Source organism: Dermacentor variabilis, unplaced genomic scaffold, assembly GCF_050947875.1.
Source record: "Dermacentor variabilis isolate Ectoservices unplaced genomic scaffold, ASM5094787v1 scaffold_12, whole genome shotgun sequence".
In the NCBI taxonomy this organism is placed as follows: Eukaryota; Metazoa; Arthropoda; class Arachnida; order Ixodida; family Ixodidae; genus Dermacentor; species Dermacentor variabilis.
Window position 1 is genome coordinate 57,798,759 of NW_027460280.1, and position 19,780 is coordinate 57,818,538.

At 43.3% G+C, this 19,780-nt stretch overlaps 1 protein-coding gene across 2 annotated transcripts in view; it reads right to left on the bottom strand.

Moving 5' to 3' along the window:
• DCTN1-p150 (dynactin subunit 1) overlaps positions 1-19,780 on the bottom strand; it is a 64,355-nt gene that overhangs the window by 21,160 nt on the left and 23,415 nt on the right. For both annotated transcript variants that reach the window (XM_075677368.1, XM_075677367.1), the window contains exons 3-4: positions 17,544-19,114; positions 7,399-7,651 (exon numbers count right to left, since the gene is read on the bottom strand). In XM_075677368.1, the coding sequence (XP_075533483.1) occupies positions 7,399-7,651; positions 17,544-19,114 (1,824 nt within the window). The remainder of the gene's footprint in view (positions 1-7,398; positions 7,652-17,543; positions 19,115-19,780) is intronic.

Consider the following 19,780-nt stretch of genomic DNA (forward strand, 5'->3'; position numbering starts at 1 on the left):
AACTATGCCACTACGGAGAAAGAGTGTCCTGCCGTCGTATGGGCGCTGGCCAAATTTCGACCTTACCTCTACGGCCGCCCATTCAAAATTGTAACCGATCATCACTCGTTATGTTGGCTTGCAAATCTGCGGGACCCTTCTGGACGACTGGCACGGTGGAGTCTATGTTTGCAGGAATACGACTTGACCATCGTGTACAAGTCGGGCCGTATACACGAAGACGCTGACACATTCTCACGCGCCCCTATCGACACTACCAACCAAGACATTGAGGACGATGGCGTTTTCTTTGGGGCCGTAAGCGTTACTGATTTGTCCACACGGCAGCGCAGACGACTCACTACGACCTATATTCGAACATCTGGAAGGACGAAACCCATCAATACTCTGGCACATCGCTCGAGGATTGTCGTCTTTTTGTTTACGACATGGCGTCTTGTATAAGAAGAACTCTGCTGCCACCAACAAGCCATATCTTTTGGTCGTTCCAGCAGACCTCCGTGCCGAAGTTTTATTCGCCTGTCATGACGAGCCTCCATCTGGCCATTTGGGTTTTACACGAACGCTTGATAAAGTGCGCAAGTCCTACTACTGGCCGAAACTTGCTGAGTGTGTTAAGCGGTACGTCCAAGCCTGCCGTGAATGCCAGCGCTGAAAGTAGCCAGCTGTGAAGCCAGCGGGAGTGCTGAATCCGATTGACCCACCTGGCAAACCTTTCGAAAAGGTCGGCATGGATCTTCTGGATCTGTTTCCACTGTCATCTTCTGGCAACAAGTGGATAAACGTCGCCACAGACTATTTAACGCGGTATGCCGTGACAAAGGCATTGCCTCGAGGCACAGCTTCCGTGGTTGCCCAGTTTTTCATAGAGAGCATCATCCTACGGCATAGCGCCCCATCGCACATCATCACAGTCCGAGGCAAAGCCTTTACAGCGCAGCTCATTGAAGAAGTTTTTAAACTCAGCTGCACAACCCATCGAAGGACAACTGCCTATCATCCACAGACAAATGGCTTGACCGAATGACTGAACAAAACGATGACTGACATGCTGTCTATGTACGTAGACGTGCAGCACAAGACGTGGGACGAGATACTCCAATACGTAACGTTTGCCTATAATACTGCTACGCAAGAAACAACACGCTTCACGCCGTTTTACCTCGTTTACGGCCGTGAAGTGCCAGACTATGTTAGAAGCAATGCTGCCATGCGACAACATCGATCACCTTGATCTCGCCCAAGATGCCGAACTCTTCGTGCAACGCGCGGAAGAAGCCCGTCAGCTTGCCCGAGTGCACATAAAAAAACAACAGAGCATCGATGCGCAACGTTACAATCTCCACCATCGACAAGTCGAGTTCCAACCTGGCGATCAACTTTTGGTCTGGACTCCCGTGCACCGAAAAGGGCTATCCAAGAAGCTTTTGAGTAGCTACATTGGACCTTACAAAGTGTTGCAGCGAATTAGTGACGTGAATTACGAAGTCCTTCCTGACGGCAGCCAGCCTCCCTGACATCGACAACCGCAATCTGAGATTGCGCACGTTGTGCGGTTGAAACCGTACTATAGCCCCTAAAATTCGACGTTTTCAGCCGCTTATGTTAGTTTTTGTTGTTGCTCATCCCTCAGTGCCTTGTGACTATATCGCACACCACAGTGATTGCGACTATAGCCTATGTGTTCGTCCTTGGCCATCTCGGCGCTCTCACATCAAGCCTATGTATGTTTTCATTTTTTTTTTTTTTTTTTTTTTTTGAAGAGGGGGTAGTGCCACATGGTGTGGCACAGCAAGGGAACTGAAGAAGAAGAGAACGAGGTTCGTCTCGGCATCGCGCGTCAACGGTTACGTTTCGTGAAGTACAAACGCCTGGATCCCCATTCAGCATGTATACTTCAGCAAAGTATAAGCGACAATATTTTCAAAGTGTTTAGAAAAGATAATAGATGTACGAATGTCAAATTTCTGCGAAAAGTATCACATGATAACACCGAGCCAGCATGGTTTTCGGAAAGCACAGTCCACCGGAACAGCGCTCTTAACTCAAAAAGAGCTTATTCTAAATTACTTTTGAATAAAAAGAATTGTTATTGGGTAGTTATGCGGACCTTTCTAAGGCATTTGACAGGATTAACCATTCTAGATCACTAGCCAACCTTCGTGTATATGGTTTCTGAGGTGTAATCCTTAGCCTCATAAGATCCTATTTAACATTTCGTCATAAAAAGGTACTAGTCAATGATCAATATTCAGATACTAAAGCTATTCCTGCAGGTGTTCCTCAGGGTAGCATATTAGGGCCACTACTTTTTAACTTATATATTAATGACATTGTTAACATTAGCGATACACCCACATTTGTCATATGTGCAGACGACACTAGCCTATTTTTTAGAGGAACATGCTTGTTGGACATTTGAAATCAAACTGATGATTTTTGACGCTTGTTACACCATTGGTCCATCTGTAATTCGCTCTCTATCAACACAAATAAGACAAAAGCAGTGTTTTTGAGACCCCAGAACAAGATTATTCAAACTCATGCTACTGTTCTTAGAATAGGATCTGCTATTACAGAAACTGTACCTCGTGTTAAGAGCTTGAGTATTCTCTTTGAGGAACACCTACAGTGGAATGATCATGTTGCTTCTGTTGCAGTAAAAATTTCAAGAGTGGTAGGGATCTCCTCAAAATGTAGAAATTTATTTCCTCGCTGTATCAAAAAACTATTATATTACTCATTGTTTTACTGTCATTGACTATTGTTTTCCGGTGTAAGGCACAACTACTTTTTCCAACACTAAAAAATTATATACAATCCAAAAACATGCTGTACACACTATTGTCAATACTGCATTTGATTCCCCCTCCAAACCTATTTTTGCAGTACTTAACATAATACCCATAACAGAATTATACAATAATGTGCTGTTTAGAAGATATAAATTTAGCATTAAGCTATCCCATTCAAAACATAAAACGTGCACATACGATTCCCGAGCAGCTGGAGATTAGTTTATACCAAAAATACAAACAAATTATGGTCGACAAAAGATTTCTTATAGACTACCCTCTATGTTAAATTCATGCAATCATTCTGTACTATAGCGAGTGATTTCTGTTTGCTTTTGCATGTACAACCAACCTTTCAGTGCTAATTGTCAGATAGTTTGAATTTTAAATATTTTGCACAGGATTGTTCCTTTTTGATGCTCTATAATTTACCACTTTGCAGTTATTCTGTATATCTGTATAAGACAAGTTTTTTGTAGGGGGCGTAGATTCTCGTCAAGCCTGTGAAAGGTTTTTTTTGTCCACGTGCCCATCATCATCTTAATGATGTAAATAAAAGCGTCTGTCTGTCTGCCTGTCAAAAGTACTGGAATAAAGAAAGGCACTAGAGAACTAGATGGTCGACAAGGTAAAATGTTCAAGGCAGAGCTTAAAAATTACCTTGGAAATAACCTGTTAAAATATTCCGCAACATGTCAAAATGAGGCAATGTGCACGCCGAGATCTTGCAATGGCCTTCTACGGCTTCATCCCCGTGCACCAGAGCCTTTGGCTAACAGTAGCATCCTGGGTCATCTAGGTGCGTGGGTCACATTAAATTTTTTTGCTGGGGACTGCAGCAAATGGGATGGCTGGACCAAACTTGCGAGCGCATGCAATCTCAGAGGCTATGCGGCCACTAGCAAGTTTTTCACAAAAACTACCAGGGACACATTAAGCACCGTTCAGTTTACATAAGCACACGAAAATTTAAGTTTTAACTGCTCCTAAAGCTATCATATCTGAAGTTGTTTAAATGCAAAATTATCACAAAAAGTTGAATGCTTCTCAAAAAATTAAATGCACCCAATAAACATAGTGATGCCTAAAGCAACGCTGGTAACCATTTGTTTACCCATGTTTTCGTGTATGGAGCAGCTTCTGATTCTTGCTTTCCTTGCTGTAGTCATGTGTCGTGACCGCATCATCATGTTCCCGGCCATTTCACGCATTATTATGACACAAAATGGGGAACAACCACGACATGAAATATGTGCAGTAAACAAGAGAATGACGGCCTCTGTGTGTACAAATGAGGGATGCTCTGGGTCGAGAGTATAGGGAAGCAGCTTGCATAAATGTGATCAAGCATAGCTTGAGCTGCTCTGTAATGAAACCAAAATTGTTACATTTACACGCAAGAGTAAATTTAGCATAAACGCTTGTTAATGTTTCAGTTGTATCTCAAGTACTGTGGGAATGAGAGTACTCCCTTGAGTCGTCAAAAGAGATCGCCGGATTCTCTTTTGCAAAAGCCCCATTAAACTTCCTTAGTGGAAGGGCAGCCATGTGACACCGAGAGCATCTCCCTCTAGATAAATACGATGGAGTTAAAGGGACACTAAAGGCAAGTATTAAGACAAGCTGAAGTGGTAGATTTATGCTAGAGAGTGTGTAAGGCGTCAATTTTATCGCAAAAAAAGCTTCAGTAATAGAGAAATTGAGGTAAATGCCGGACACGATTAGAGACTGCCCCAGGACATTCAAGTACTAGCCTGATGATGTAGGCATTCCTCATAATAATTATGTCACAATTATGTCACTAGTACTCAACCACTCGTATTAAAAATATTATTGCATTGCTTTATAAAACAGAGAAAAAGTGCTACTTGTCCAGTTCTATCCAATTTTTAGAAAAAAGAACTCATTGACATTACCACTGACAACAGCACAGGATCTCAAAGGGTTTCGTTTTCGCTTGACTCAGCGCTGCCTACCCTATCATGTTTCAGTAGCTTTGTTATCAGGTAGTGTAGCGCTGGTTTTGCTGCCTCGTGATACACACAAGTTAATGATATCTTAGTTGAAATCAAGAAAAAGAAATGGACATGGGCAGGACATGTAATGAGGAGGGAAGATAACCAATGGTCATTAAGGGTTACGGACTGGATCCCAAGGGAAGGGAAGCATAGCAGGGGGCGGCAGAAAGTTAGGTGGGCGGATGAGATTAAGAAGTTTGCAGGCATGGCATGGCCACAATTAGTACATGACCGGGGTTGTTGGAGAAGTATGGGAGAGGCCTTTGCCCTGCAGTGGGCGTAACCAGGCTGATGATGATGATGATGATGATGATGATGATGATGATGATGAAACACAATTTGCAAGTAGCAGAAAATTCCACGTCCGTGTGATGTCACAGGATGCCTGAATAGGCCCCGCCACTTGACCAAGAGCAGCTGCAGCGGCAAATACAAAGCTGAATCTTCACTTGGTTCCTGCATGGCCGTAAATTTGCATTTTGCGCAAAGAAAATATAGTGCAGTCTGTTGGGTGCTGTTTTACTCACCAACAAGTACAGGCAGTGCTGGCATATGCTATGTCACAACTCCCCACTCAAAGGCGGGAAATTTGAATTGTGCAAAAGGTATGCAGACCCTTCAGATGCAAGTTTCTCTTAAACTAAGTCTTTTCTTGGCAAGAAAGAAGCACTGTGTGATTTCTGAAATGTTATTTTAACAGTCCATGTTGACTTAACATTTGACTTTAGTGTTCCTTTAAAAGGAGGTTGCGTGTGCCCATGAGACAAGCATTAACTTAAACTTAACAGACAAGTTAGACCTAAAAGAAAAGACTATTCAGACAGGTTTGGCTGATTTTCTATAGCCACCTAGTACTTTAAAAGATTAAGTTCTGGGGTTTTATGCGCCAAAACCATGACATGATTATGAGTCACACCATAGTGGGGGTGTGGGTTTAACAAATTGAGTTTAACTCAAATTTTTATCAATTTTGTTTGGGGTGCAAAATCAGGAATTTCGAGGTTTCACCCAAAAATGAAGGCCCCTATGTATAAGCACATATTCGTTACATGCTGCTACTGGCAACAAACATTTTAGATTCACTTAATTATATTCTATAATTCCATATATCCATGTTTGTTATAATGAGGTTCAACTGTATTACTCACTTGGATGCCACAATGAAGGTACAATAATGCTCTTAAAGATTCCAGCCCTTCCCTGAGCTTTCTTGCAATTTCTTCAAATCATTGCGATCTTCTAGTGTACATGAGCCAGAGCACATGTTCTCCTGGCAATCTTATAGTTAATTTTTTTTTTAATTTGGTACAGGAATTTCAAGGCAGTGCCCTGTCTTTATAAGCCTCCTGTCTTTATAAGAGTGGTTTTTGTGGCACAGCTGAAGGATCAAACAAATTTTTCTCATTAGTGTCCTTTTAACATTCCAAAACAACATTGGAACTATCAGAGGTGCTGTAGTGATGGGCTCTGGATTAATTTTGTCCACCTGGGATTTTTTAACATGCACCCAAATTGAAGTACACACAAGAGTCTTTACATTTTGCCACAAGCAAAATGCAGCCACCACAGATGGGAATCGAACCTGTGACTTCATGTTTAGTAGTACAACTCTATAGCCACTTAGCAACCATAGTGAGTCCACTGTGTTCGTGTTTTCTGCACCCACTACAACATTGTCTTACATACTAGTCCAAAAACAAGTTTTACAAAACATGTCATCTGGGCATGTATTGTTGTTGTTGTGTTGTCATCTGGGCATCTGTGGCAACGCAGCTTCAAGAAATTTGGCTGGTTCTTTTGCACTTCAAGTGACAGCTGCCATGTACATTTTTCTGCTGCTGAATAACTGGCAGCTAAGGGTCAGTAATTTCATTGGTGGTTCTTTTCAAGGCCTCTCACCAATGTGACTACTGTATTTAGTCAAAAAGGCCGATATTTTTCTTTCAAAATAATGTACAAAAAGTCAAGGTCGGCTTAGATCTGAGCATGCAGTTTGTCCACAACCATCGGACAATGTTACCGCGTGGCAACATTATCTTATGCACTGTATTGCAGCATAGCTTAGCAATCAGAAGGCATGACTGCAGCTTACGGTTCGGCATGCACCATTGTGGTGTTTGAGGCCTGCTCAGACGCTTGGCTACTTCAACATTTCTTCGACATGTCTACTTCAGATAGGCAGCGAACTGGATGGCGGCGGCATAGGATGAAACTGTGGCTGAGCTTTAGCGTGAGTATTCTAATGCACCTATAATGTGCTGCATGGAATTGAGGACAGCACACTGTGGGAAGAAATAAGTGACACAGGGACCAGCAATGTCGATGAAGATGAAAATGAGTTAACATTTTCATATGTTTGCGATGATCGCCAAAAAGCATAATAAAATGCATATTCTTTTCACAGCCAGACGCCCTTTTCTTGTTTGACTTACAATTTGCTGACCTTCAGAATTTTACGAGTTGACACAGAATCGAGGCTGACCTAGATTCCAGTAAATATGATAATCAAGAGTAATTTTCCATAGCACAAACCCATGATATGGTGAAAAAAAAAGAAAGGAAGAGGCCCAGAAGTGCTGTCATACCTTGCAGCAAATCAGAGGCTGAGGCAAGCGCAGCATCAAGCAAAGCAGCCAGGTCACCACCTTGTGCACCAAGAACATGGCGCACAAAGCCCAAGGCACACTTCACAGCCTCACAGGATAGCACCAGGCACCGCAAATTTTGGGTGAGCAAGTGCCGTTCATCCTGTCGCTCGTTGGATAGGTGTACAGCATACAAACTTTGGAAATAGGACAGCGCCCGCTCCAGGTTCCCCAGGGACACATTCTCATCCAGCTGCAAAAAGAACAAGTGTGCCTTTAGGCATAATGAGCAGCACTGTCTGCAAGGGGAAGGCTGGAGTCACAACATTTATAGTGAGGGAGCAATACCAAGGAAGATCCCTGCATTACATTTTAAAGGTGCCCTTGACAATTGTTCTTATTTTGTTCCATGCTGGCTTAGACCTATTTAGTAGACCGCAGTCTGTAGCAGAAGAATTATGTATCACAAGTTTAATAACCCTGTCAGACAGAAAAGAGCTGAGGTGAGTGCACTTCTCCTTAGCAAGTTTTGCTTTCATGACAGGGTGCTACATGGCAAATAAGGCGTCGCTCGGCATTGTTGGCAGTGGCTGTTGGCAAAACTATAACATTATTGTTGTTGGCAAAACTAGTAGAAAAGTATTTCTCTATGTACAATAATCACCTCTTGAGTAAAAGTTCTCTTGCTCTACAAAAAGAAATTACCTTTTCTGAAACTATAAATCTTTAAAAGTTAAAGGGCCCCTGAAATGGTTCGGACAAATTTTGTAGGCGCGTGAAGTACAGCTAAAGTTAACCATTCGCACCACAATTTATGTGAAACGTCTCATATTAAGAGAGCTACAGATGATTACAAGTTACCCTCCTCCATAGTCATACATTTTCTCCTCAACTCGTTCCCCGAGTGATCGGGGCTAAGCTCCGCCTTCACTGGCTCTGTGTCATGATGGCACGTCGTGTCGTCACCTTCCGGTTCTCTAGGAGCGCGCGCACGAAGCCTTTCCAAACTGTCCGCCAGCTGCTTGGCAGTCGACTCCAAGCGAGAGCTATCGAAGCAGCGTGCGTTGCGAGCATTCTGTCGCAGCGCTGAAAGTGTCTGGTATTCCGGTAACCACAGGCAAGCTGGGCGTTTCGACGGAACGGTGGAGGCATAAACTCAAGCTCATGAAGGAACTTTAGCGTAGACATACGTGAGCGGCCTGATCAGTCTGCACGGTCCAGCCAGCAGACCAGCAGCAAAGGAGAATACATTTTGTTACTGCTACCGTGTGTGGTTGAGCTCTGTGCCACCAGGTGCTGCAACGTACAGACCATTCACATTTGCGCTTCTGCTCATCCAGTGAAACGGCACGGTCAAATGGCCAGGCCCTGTCCCCTTGCACTTGCGTTTATCCCAATATCGGACTCGCAAAATGCTATTGCGTTAGTAATCCTCTGGTGTAAAGTGACGGCCACAAACGTGCAAATCCTGGCGCCGATCGGATAGCGGCAGTCTGATGTGTTGCAGCCAGTCCGCTCGTCTGCTGCCTTGCAGAGGGACACGATGCCGCAGCTTGAGATATTGCCAGTCGCTACGTTTGCAGCCTACAATGCAACAAAGTTGAATCATGGTGCTCGCGAAAAGACTGAGACCGACTCTGACCCTGGAGCTCTCGTCAAAATGGAGCACATTGTAACACACGTAGACGATGCTTGCTGTGTGCCGGAAGTGCTTAAGTGTAGTGAGAAATTGTTCTTGTGCATTCTCTTTGTTACTTTCTTTCTATAGAAACAAATTAACTAGCATTCCAACTATTACGAACATTTGTTCAACATAAAGTTTTAAGAAATTAAATTATGGGGTTTTACGTGCCAAAACTACTTTCTGATTATGAGGCACGCCGTAGTGGAGGACTCCGGAAATTTCGACCACCTGGGTATCTTTAATGTGCACCTAAATCTAAGTACATGGGTGTTTTCGCATTTCGCCCCCATCAAAATGCGGCTGCCGTGGCGGGGATTCGATCCCGCGACCTCGTGCTCAGCAGCCCAAAACATAAAGTTGGAAAAATGATTGATGATGTGCCCGGGGCAGCCAATCGGACAGCTCGCCCTACTAACGTCATTGGGGCAAATGACATCAAATGGGTAGGAGCAGCCTAAGATTCAGCCGAGCAATGTGCTGCTATCGGCAGCGATGCACATTTTTAAAACCCTGTAATAAATTATAACTTTTGTGCGGAGCACCTAAATGCGTCAATTAATGATCAGAAGGACCTACTTTAACGACTTGGTATGCTTGTATAAAGTCGTCAAAATCGTTTCAGGGTCCCTTTAAGGAAAGGAAAAAAAAAAACACAATGAAAATCTTAGTTGATAGAGTGTATGTTAAGCTTAACCAGATGAAGTACCAATTTTTAATGACTAAATCTAATTCATATTTAACATTAAGTGCACAAGAACAGCAAATCTGCCTAAGTTTAGAGGAATGAAGGCTAGGGCTGTGTAAATAGCAATTTTCTTAGACCGAATCAAATATTAATCAAATAGTGCTGGAAGCAAACCAAACGGAGAATACCTTTCGAATAATGAAAACACTTTTTCACCATCAATATAAAACAACACTTACATCCTAATATTTCCAACATTGACAAGTTTCTGTCATCATAATGCACATTATGAAGCCTGGTTTACTAAAAGAAGAAATGGAACACTAGGAACAAATAAGCAGTTTGTTGGCATAGTAAGAACTCTTTGGAGTATACACTATCTGATGAAGTTTAAAAATGCAGTCTTGTGGGCTGTTAGCATCTGTGCATTTGTTGACTAAATCGAAATGTGTATCCTATCTGTATCAATAACAGATTCATTGGCAATGGTTTCGGCAGACAGCGTCTTGTTATATCTACGAGGGTCATACTGAAAGTAATGAGTAAAAGCATTTCACAAATGATTACGCTGCATTACGGAAAGCAAAGCTTTGCCGATTTATTTTCAAGACTTCTGTTCATTTTCCAACATACCATCCATTTCTCGGCATACATTTTTCCCGCCAAGTGGAAAGCTTGGAAATACCTTCATGTAGAACTCCATTTCAGCCTTGCAGAAACAGTAATGTACCACTGCACCGATCACTTCGAATGTCACATATTGCTGGCCTCGTATTAACATGACAGCGTTAAGGGCCCCATGTCGCACCAAATCCGGCATTGGCGTCAGATGTGCTTTCGGCAAAAAACATTTGGAACCATGCAGGCCCTCCATGTAGCGCAAGGAAGTTACTGAACTAATTGAATTTCTCAAAGTAAAATACGTCAGAAAAATCTTGAAGTACGACTTACACACAACCTATGGACACAACAGCGTCAGATTGTAATTTGAATATATGAGAAAACATAATTCTGTTACGCGGAAACAAAAATCACGAACCCCTTTTCCAGCCTTTCTACCATTTTTTACTGCAGAACGGCCACGGTCTTCGTTGGCGTGAAAATCTCAAAGGTCATCAAGTTACGCGCCCGGTTCCTTGCAACATCTTCAGCTGGTGCTCGCCTCCACCGCATTGTGGTGCACACAAGAAGCCACATTTCCACCAGAAAGCTCGCCTTCGTGCATAGTGTTCGCCGTCAGCGATTCCCAGTAAACATTACTGTTGCATAGGCTGCAGTCGCCGGGAAGCGTGAGAAGCAGTCAGAGATCTTTGAATGCTATCGCACTCCACTCTTAAAGAAAAAGCTTAAGCGTCCTTCAAACTTTTTGACTGCACCTGTGATGAGTGCAAAAGTACTCCCCTTTTCATTCTGTAATTTTTCTTGACTGCAAAGCGAAAAGAGTGAGGATGCCTAGTCTCATGCAAAAATGTTCCAAAAGCCAGGTAATTCATGATTAAAAAAAGTTTTTTTTCAATCATGAATCACTTTACTTTTTCAGGAGTGTGCAAATATTCAAAACTTTGAAATAACGTATCGAATAGTGTCCTATTTGATTTGCTCTTCAAATCGAATAGTCACTATTCATACATGCGAATATTTTTCAAATACTTTTTGAATATTTCAAAATAGTAACTGTGCCCTAATAAACATAAAATTGCAGCAAAAGTAGGGTAAATTTTCATTCCTGCGGGCATAGTATAGACAAAAAAACATGAGAACTTGCGCCGTAGAGTAGGCTATGTCACTTAGGTAGCCATACTTTACAGGCTGTACAGCGATCATTTGAACTCTCTGAAGAGCACTATGCATGCAAAGAAACTACTTGTTTGCTCCTAATGCTCCATTTGTGCTTTTAATAAACTATGGTTCATAATGTACCTACTATGTAATGACATAAACTTGCCAACATTAAGAATACTGGGATGTGAACAATGTTTTACATCAGTTAACAACTGTGATAATAACAGTTAATTATTCAAAAAGCATTCAATATTCGATTCAATTTGCTCTGCTTCTGGCACTATTTGATTGATATTCGATTCAGTCTGAAAAATCCCTATTTGCACACCCCTACTCTTTGTTTTCTTTTTCTTTTTTCTTTTTTTGCAGGTCATCTATTGCACAACGAGCAATGAAGCTTCTGCAACGTTTCAACTTATCGTGCAGCACTTATTTTCCAGAAATATTTTCCTTTTATCGTCTCCTGAGCTGCATGTACCTTAGTTCAAGCATTCTCACTGTTTCCTCTATTATTACTTGCCTGTCTTCTTTGATGAGTGTATTAAAGGCCTACTTATTGGCTTCAGTAGTGGCTGTCTGAGGCCGACCACTCCGAAACTGATCTTCAATGCTCGTCTGACCATTTTTGAAATGCTTCACCCATCTTCACACACTGCTCGAGCTCATTCACACATTTCCATACACAAGCTGAAGCCTCTTATAAAATTCTGCATCTTAAATTTGCTCTTTCACCAGAAAGTCTGCTACCACACATTGATGAAATGACACATCATGTGGTGCCAAGCTATGTAGAGTACTGGTGGCTACATTATGTAACCTGTTGATGCCAAAAGGCCATCCATGATTGCCAAAAGGATGGTATCACATAATATCCGATGCCCATTTTTGTGTAGTTTCAGACTTGCACACAAAAAATAGTTTGTTCAGGATGAACTGGTGAGCAAGTTGGTTATGCATGTCTATTTTATCAAAGTGCACAAAAAATGGACAGGGACCGACAGAGTAGGCAACACAAAAGGCTGACTGCAACTGGTTTAGTGTCATGCAAAGCGCTTGTATGTATACAATTCAACACATAAGCATGCACATAAAGAACAACAAAGCCAAGGTGATATGTGAAGCTCTTCCTAAATAACGATGAAAGATGTGCGAATCAAAGCCCCATCTCACATTTAGAAAATAATAATAAAAAATATATAAAAGAACTGCACTAGGAATGAACTTTGCCAACCGAGTCCCCACATGAGCTGGCGGCCTTAAAACAACTGTTATTGGGTCACAACGCCTAAGAAAAGGTGCTCCCTATCACTTAACAACACCGAAGGTGTGCTGACACAATTCCCTTTAAGCTTTGATATCTCGCCTGCTTCAACTATTTCTGCGCATATGTGCAGGGATGACCACGAGGGAAATAGTTTAAGCAGGTGAGATCTCAAAGCTTAAAGAGAATTGTGTCAGCACACCTTCGGTGTTGTAAAGTGACAAGGAGCGCTTTTTCTTAGGCATTGTGACCCAATAACAGTTGTTTTAAGGTCACCAGTTCACGTGGTAACTTGGTTGACAAAGTACATGTATAGTGCAGTTTCTGCTTTTTCTTTTTGTTTTATGTGGGGCGTGGCTTCGATTCGCAAGAGATCTATGACCGCTATCGAGGAAGGGATTCACGTATCACCAGGGCTTTGTTTTTTCTCTGCACGCTTATGCGTAAGATTGTATATTTACAAGCGCTTTGCGAGTCAATAAACCAGTTACAGTCAGCGCTTTGTGTTGCTTACTCTGTCGGTCCCTGTCAATTCTTTATGCGCTGTGATCACACAGAAATAAAAAAATAGTTGACAGTTACTTTAGGTACAGCCTTTGAAGTAATGTTGCAGTGAAGTGTATTTAGGTTTAATTTGAAGAGAACAGACACGTACAGCATCCATAAATAGTAGCTTGAATGGACACTGTCGAATACCATATCTCAGCAAAATATGAGTGCCAATGATTGCAGTTTAGTAAGGAAAGTGACTCCCTCACCAATGCAGTGTGCCCTACTACATAAATCGTCATGCTTTATGACTACTACAGTTAGGATTAAAGTTATTACATTTTTGCTACAGTTTTAAGTTGCAAATAACAACTATTTGATTGATTATTCAAAATGTTTGTATAACTGCACACACCTAATGAAAACAAAAGAAACACAGAAGCAGTGAGGATGAGTGCTAACAACCAACTGTTGCCTTTGCGTTCCTTCTGGCATCTTTATTCATCTTCACAAAGCCAACAAGAAAGCTGGTGGCAAATTGAAGTGAATGTTGCTAAACTTTTTCTTTGTGTTTCTTGCAAACATAACTGGTGCCCCAATCATGACACATGACAAATAATTGCCTTTAGCAGTGCACTTCCGAAAAATGGAGCATTCTGTATGCTGGAAGGCCCTGTTGCCCAATACAGTAAACTAACATCCCCCATTTGACTCTGGTTAATTAGACACCGACTGAAGGTCCTGGCCAACACCTGTAGATTACTGTGGGCCAAGACTCATTATTTCAATCCTGAAATCCACCCTCATAAGTCAATTCAAATGTGACTGGTCAGTGCACATGTGCCTGACCAAAATGGTGACCCCAGTAGTGAGCCCAATGGTTGCAGAACTGGTCTTAGCAGCGGTAGGAAACAGTGAATACATCAGGACACGCTTTGTAAATGAATATGAAAGTGAATGCATTGAAGACATGTCAAAAATTTTAATTTCTAGCCTTCCCACAGCAGAGTTTCAAGTGAAAATGGCAGCTCACAATTAATGATTATCATGTTTACTGATTCTAATGTGAAGTTCATTTGGATATGAAACCATAACCAAGCTCACAGTGTCAGCGACAGCCTACTGTAAGAGCCAGCAAGATCACTATTGTCATCACCAATATGACGATAGAACTAAGTTTTTGCACAGAATGGCCACATGCTTCTTTCATCCTAAAAACTCATACGAAAGAGTTTTTATATGTTAAGCTAGCAGCGACTGAGCAGCATTAAATCTTTTTGCCAAGTCACAACCTTGTGCTGCATGACTAACTGGCAAGTGTGGGACATTATGCCATTCGCAATGGTTGTGGAGTCATTCTGACAAATGTGGCATATCAAACACAGTGGACCGCACAAAGAACGACATGTGGCCCATGGCGATAAGAGATGCCTGAGAATGGTGATGATGAACATAACCAAAATTTTAAATCTTTAAGACATGCGGCATTTTTTTTTGTACTAAAGTTGAGTACACATTAGATTTGGGTTGACATTATTTTCTTACTTAAACACGTAAAAACTGGGTACGCATTAAGATCAGTGGCACATCAAAGTCATGCAAATACTATGAAAGAAAAGAAAGCACCTGTGTATTTGGACATTATATTTCTGACAGTTCTTTAATGTCGAGCTGCCAAATAACTCGATCAATCATCCACCCTCCAGGCCGTGAGGTGTGGCATTGGCTAACACTCCTAGGTTTAGTTCTCGTAGATAAACATAAATACCCCAGAAAGTGGATAGGAAAATGGTGCCACATTAGCTCAATTGGTAAGAGCATCGCACGCGTAATGCGAAGGTGTGGGTCTATGCTCCACCTGCGGCCAGTTGTTTTTTCATCCACTTTTGTTTTCCATTAATTTATCATTTCTTTAATTCACCTAATAAGTACATGTAACTTCCCTTGTGCTGTCCTTGGTGTCCTTGTTTCTCGGCTTCTTATGATACAATCAATTTAGATATCACGAGGGTCGAATTAAAGGAAGTTGACTGCATAAATTAACAACAACAACAAAAAAAACCAAAGACCTCTAAGCACTTCTTATGAGTTGTGAATTCAGAAGCATTAATGTCCAATTGAAGACCGCTGAGCGGTCCTTTTGAGTTTTGCGCTTTGAATAATGTACCATAATGGTACGTGCTGCCCACGCCATCAAGCAGCAGCAGCCTGCAGTGCCAACACCACATGCCACCGACATCCTGCGACGAGGAACTGAGAGAGCAGCAGTGGCCACCAAAGCCGGCAGGCGTGTGCAGCAGCTAAGCCCAGTGGGGGTGAGAAAGAGAGAGAGAGAGACATGGTCTTGGATTGTCGCGCGAAGTGACATGGACACAGACTAGAAGCAGACAGGACGAGCAATATGGACATGGACCATGCGTTGGCTTCCAAGAGCGAGCGAGGGTGATGTGGTGTTGCGGCGATGCCCTCTCGCCTCACGCAACACTTGGTGTGCTAGCGCAGCCCAGAAGGTGTTCCCTTTCGCCCACTCTGCTTCGTCGAGAAACACTCGTGACATGGAATCACAGGCAATGGGAATTTAGGTGCCGTTTCACTGCTACAGATGCCACTGGCTTTATCACTAAATGGGCCATTTTATGCTTTCGCATCAACACTGAACACTATTTATGCATTATATGTAATGCCATGTGCAGTCACACAGCCACCAAGCGAAAAAATCACTGCCCAAGCACTCGTACAGGTAGTTAAGCAGCAAAGCTGAAACGTGCAGCCCCATTGTTTATCCCTGGGTTAATCCTGACAGTTCATTAACCCTTTGACGGTCAATGACGTAAATATACGGCGCCGCGAACAAGTCCGAAAATGGTCAATGCCGTATATTTACGGCGCCGTCTGTACGTCTAAAAAGCGCACCAATTTCCTAACTTTTTCTTTTTTGTCATGTCCTGCTGCTATGTGGGGATACAGGGAATTTTTTTCGCACGCCTCCCTTTCTCGGTTTTCGTTGCATGGTTTGTTTTAGCGCTAGCTTGCTCCCGCGCGTCTATAAACTACTGCTCGCGCATTGGCGTGCGCACGGGCGGGCGGCCATTTGGATTTTGTTTCGCGGGCGGTTTCGGCTATTTGCGCTTGCGAAACTGATGGCTATCTCGTTCCTAATCGCTCAAAGGGCAATCGCTTGTTTCTCGCTCGTTTAGTGCTCACAGGAGTGCGCATAGGAAGGATGCAGCCATGCATGCGTTTCCGTTTCTTTTCTTTTTTTTAAGACTTGCGAAAACTAACTGCCTTAGCTGGTTGGTGATAAGATGAAGATTAGCGGAAGTTTGTCACAGGTGTTGCTTTTTTTGATGGGCACACAACCCAACAGTTTTCTTGAGTGCGCGCACCTACGCAGTTCGATTATGCTATGGACGTACGTATTAGTGTAAGAGCAGGAACATTTGAGGCTTGCGAAATATCCTCGTGTGCAGATTTTCAAAGCCTTGAACTATGTGCATAAAAATGCATCAAATTTTTAATTCTGATAAGTTTATTTCCTTTTTTATTGTTGTTATTCATGAATGAAGAGTGCATATAAACCAACACAAAATATTTTTTTCTCATTTTACGGTCACCCTAGAAAAATTACAGTATTTCTTTTTTTTCGAAATAGGTCCCTAAGAAGAATAGGAATCTGCAATAAAAAAAATCAACCCTGGGCGGTCGCATATGGCGAAAAAATCAACCCTCAAAGGGTTAAATGATGGCTTGATAGGCTGCTGGATCCTCAGTATGCAGTTGCTGCTTGTGCTCAGCTGCACGAGCCTGTTCTTGTGCCAAAGCTGCAGCATCAGCATGGCATACATGAGTTCGTTCCCGGTTCTGTTCGCAGTGTTGCTGATCGAAAGCTGCCTGCTCCTCAGGAGTACATATTACATGTGGCCTACCCACTTCTGAGCCAGAAAGAAAATGCTGTGCGCGTGCTCAGCTACGACGGAGAGCAACGACATCACTATTGCCGCAGGCAATCGCGCCCCCCCCCTTTTTTTTCCCGCACCTGCGCATGGCGTTGCGCCAAAGGAGTTTTCGGTGTACAGGCGACAGCCGGACAGACGGACGAATTGGCTAGCCATATACAGATTCGTTGTAAAAAAAAAAAGGCAATCGGGATTTTTTTGTAATAAAGTTGCACACTTTTTCAGTATTCGAGCTGCTTGCTCTAAAGGCAAAGGCCTAGCACAATAGTTCTATGAGGAACAGCTTACCTCATCCTTGCGAAGAAGCTGCACATACAGGTCCAACAACTTTTCATGGCCCAACATTTCAGGATACAGAGTAGCTGTCTTGGCAAACAGCTCCACACTGCAAGTGTCTAGGGCAGTGGCGTACTGATGCAGAAGGCCCTGCAGCCGTCCCAGAAGGAACCGCACAAAGCACGCATGTGCATACTGCACCGACTCAAGGGGTTGTCCTGGCCCTGGTGCCACACCTGCCCAGCGCTGCTCCAGTTGCTTGGCCAGAATGCCACACTTCGCCCCAAGGCGTGCTACCAGCAGCAACATTAGCACACCTTCATGCTCATGAGCTAGGAAGTTCTCAGAAAGGAAGGCTGTAAGGTAGTCCACATGCCGATTGGCCTGAGCCACTTCAAGCCGCCGCAGCTCTAGGTCAACAGCGCGAGCGTGTGCCTTGCCCTGAGCCAGCCGCAGTGCCAGCTCACTTGCTTCCACAGCCACAGGTGTTGGCTCAGATTGAAGCTGTTGTTCCAGGCCCTGGGCTTGTTCCCGAAGTTGGGCCACCAATGCTTGGTACTTGGCCAACGTCTGCTCACAATCAGCTAGGGCCTCATGAGCTGCCTCAACGCGCCTGTGGCTGTCAGCCAGGCGTACCTGCGCATGAGAGAGCTCTTCACGCAGCTCAAGCTCAGTCTCACGTGCCTGTTGCAACAGTTCCTCATTGAGGTCATGCAGCTTCTCCATGTCATCCACAGCCTCTCGCAGGTCACGCACAGTCTCTTCCAGGTCTAGGTTCTTCTCGGTCAGGTGCTCTACCATCTCCTCTGCGCCCAAAGCCATGTCTAGCTGCTCTTGCAACTCTGTGATGGAGCAGTCTGCTTGTTGGTACCGTTCTTCTAGCTGTTGTTTTATCCGTGATAGCTCTTGCACCTCAGCCCGGCATCGATCCAGTTCCTTCTTGTGCTGCTGCTTCTCATGCTTCAACTGAGTAGTCAGGTCACGTAACCGTACGAGGGCTTCCCGCATCTTTTCATTCTCTTGTGCTAACTGGCGCTCCTTATAACTACTGGGTTCCCCTGTAGACAGCTCAGAAGTAAGAATTTTGTAATCTAGCTCAAGCATCTCATACTTCTCCTTCCAATGGTCCACTTCTTGCTGCAGCTGTTCCAGTTTCTCCTCAGCCATTTCCTTCTCCACTGTGGCCATCTCAATAGATTCCACAAGATCAGACACCTCCTCAGCATGGCGCTCTCGCTCGTCATGAGCTTCCTGAGCCTCACGCCGTGCCTGTGCCAGCTGCTTCTGCAACTCAACCTGGGACTCGGTGATCTTGCTCTTGAATTCAAGTAGCTGCTGGAGCTGCAGTCGTGTGCGCTCATAGTCTCTAAGCTGTGCTTTGCTCTCCTGCCTTTTCTGCATCAAAGTGTCCAGCTTCTCATGCAAGTCTACTATCTGGGCCTTGAGAGCCTGCTTCTCAGCATCCTGCTCCTTCTGTGCAGCCTGTTTGTCCTGGCTGGCCTCTTCCACTACCCAGGTACGAGAAAGGGGTTCTGGCTGGTCAAGTGTTACAACCTCAGCAGCTGGCCCTGGAGTGGTTGTGGCTGCAAAGTAAGTACATTTTTATTACAAGTACTCCCTGCAACTACGCTTTATAGGGCCTTAAAATGTGTGGCATGGCAAACACAGTCCAGGAGACACATTTGTAAACATTAAATCACTTAATTGCAGGTTTTTTTCTACCATTTCAATGAAGTAATAAGAATAATAAGTTTATTACGGATTACGGTTCACTGGTTGCAAACTGAAGAGAGGCAAAAGGCAGAGGTAAGGCCTGCCTTTCCCATAAAAAAGAAAAATTGTGACAAATGGACATTTTGCAAAGATGACACCTGCTGCAATTTCATGTTACAGCTGACTACACCGCAACATACAGCAAGGCAAAATAAATAAACTGTATGCTGAAATTGACATACAAACAAGACCTGGAAGTAAAACATGAACATAGCAAGAAAAAAAAAGGGGGGGGGGGCGAGCCATCTTCATCAATTTTTAATGAACATGCTGTGCAAGGTGCACAAGAAAAATAGGAAAGGACAGAGTGCACACTACCAAATTTATTTCATGAAACCACAGAAAGCCTTTATATAGGCAACCTAATCATTTGCACGACCCAGATGCGCAAAAACTAGACAATCATATTGCCACCAGTAACAAATGTGCTCACTATCCTGCACTGGCGAAAAGAATGGTACAACAGGGAAAAGCTT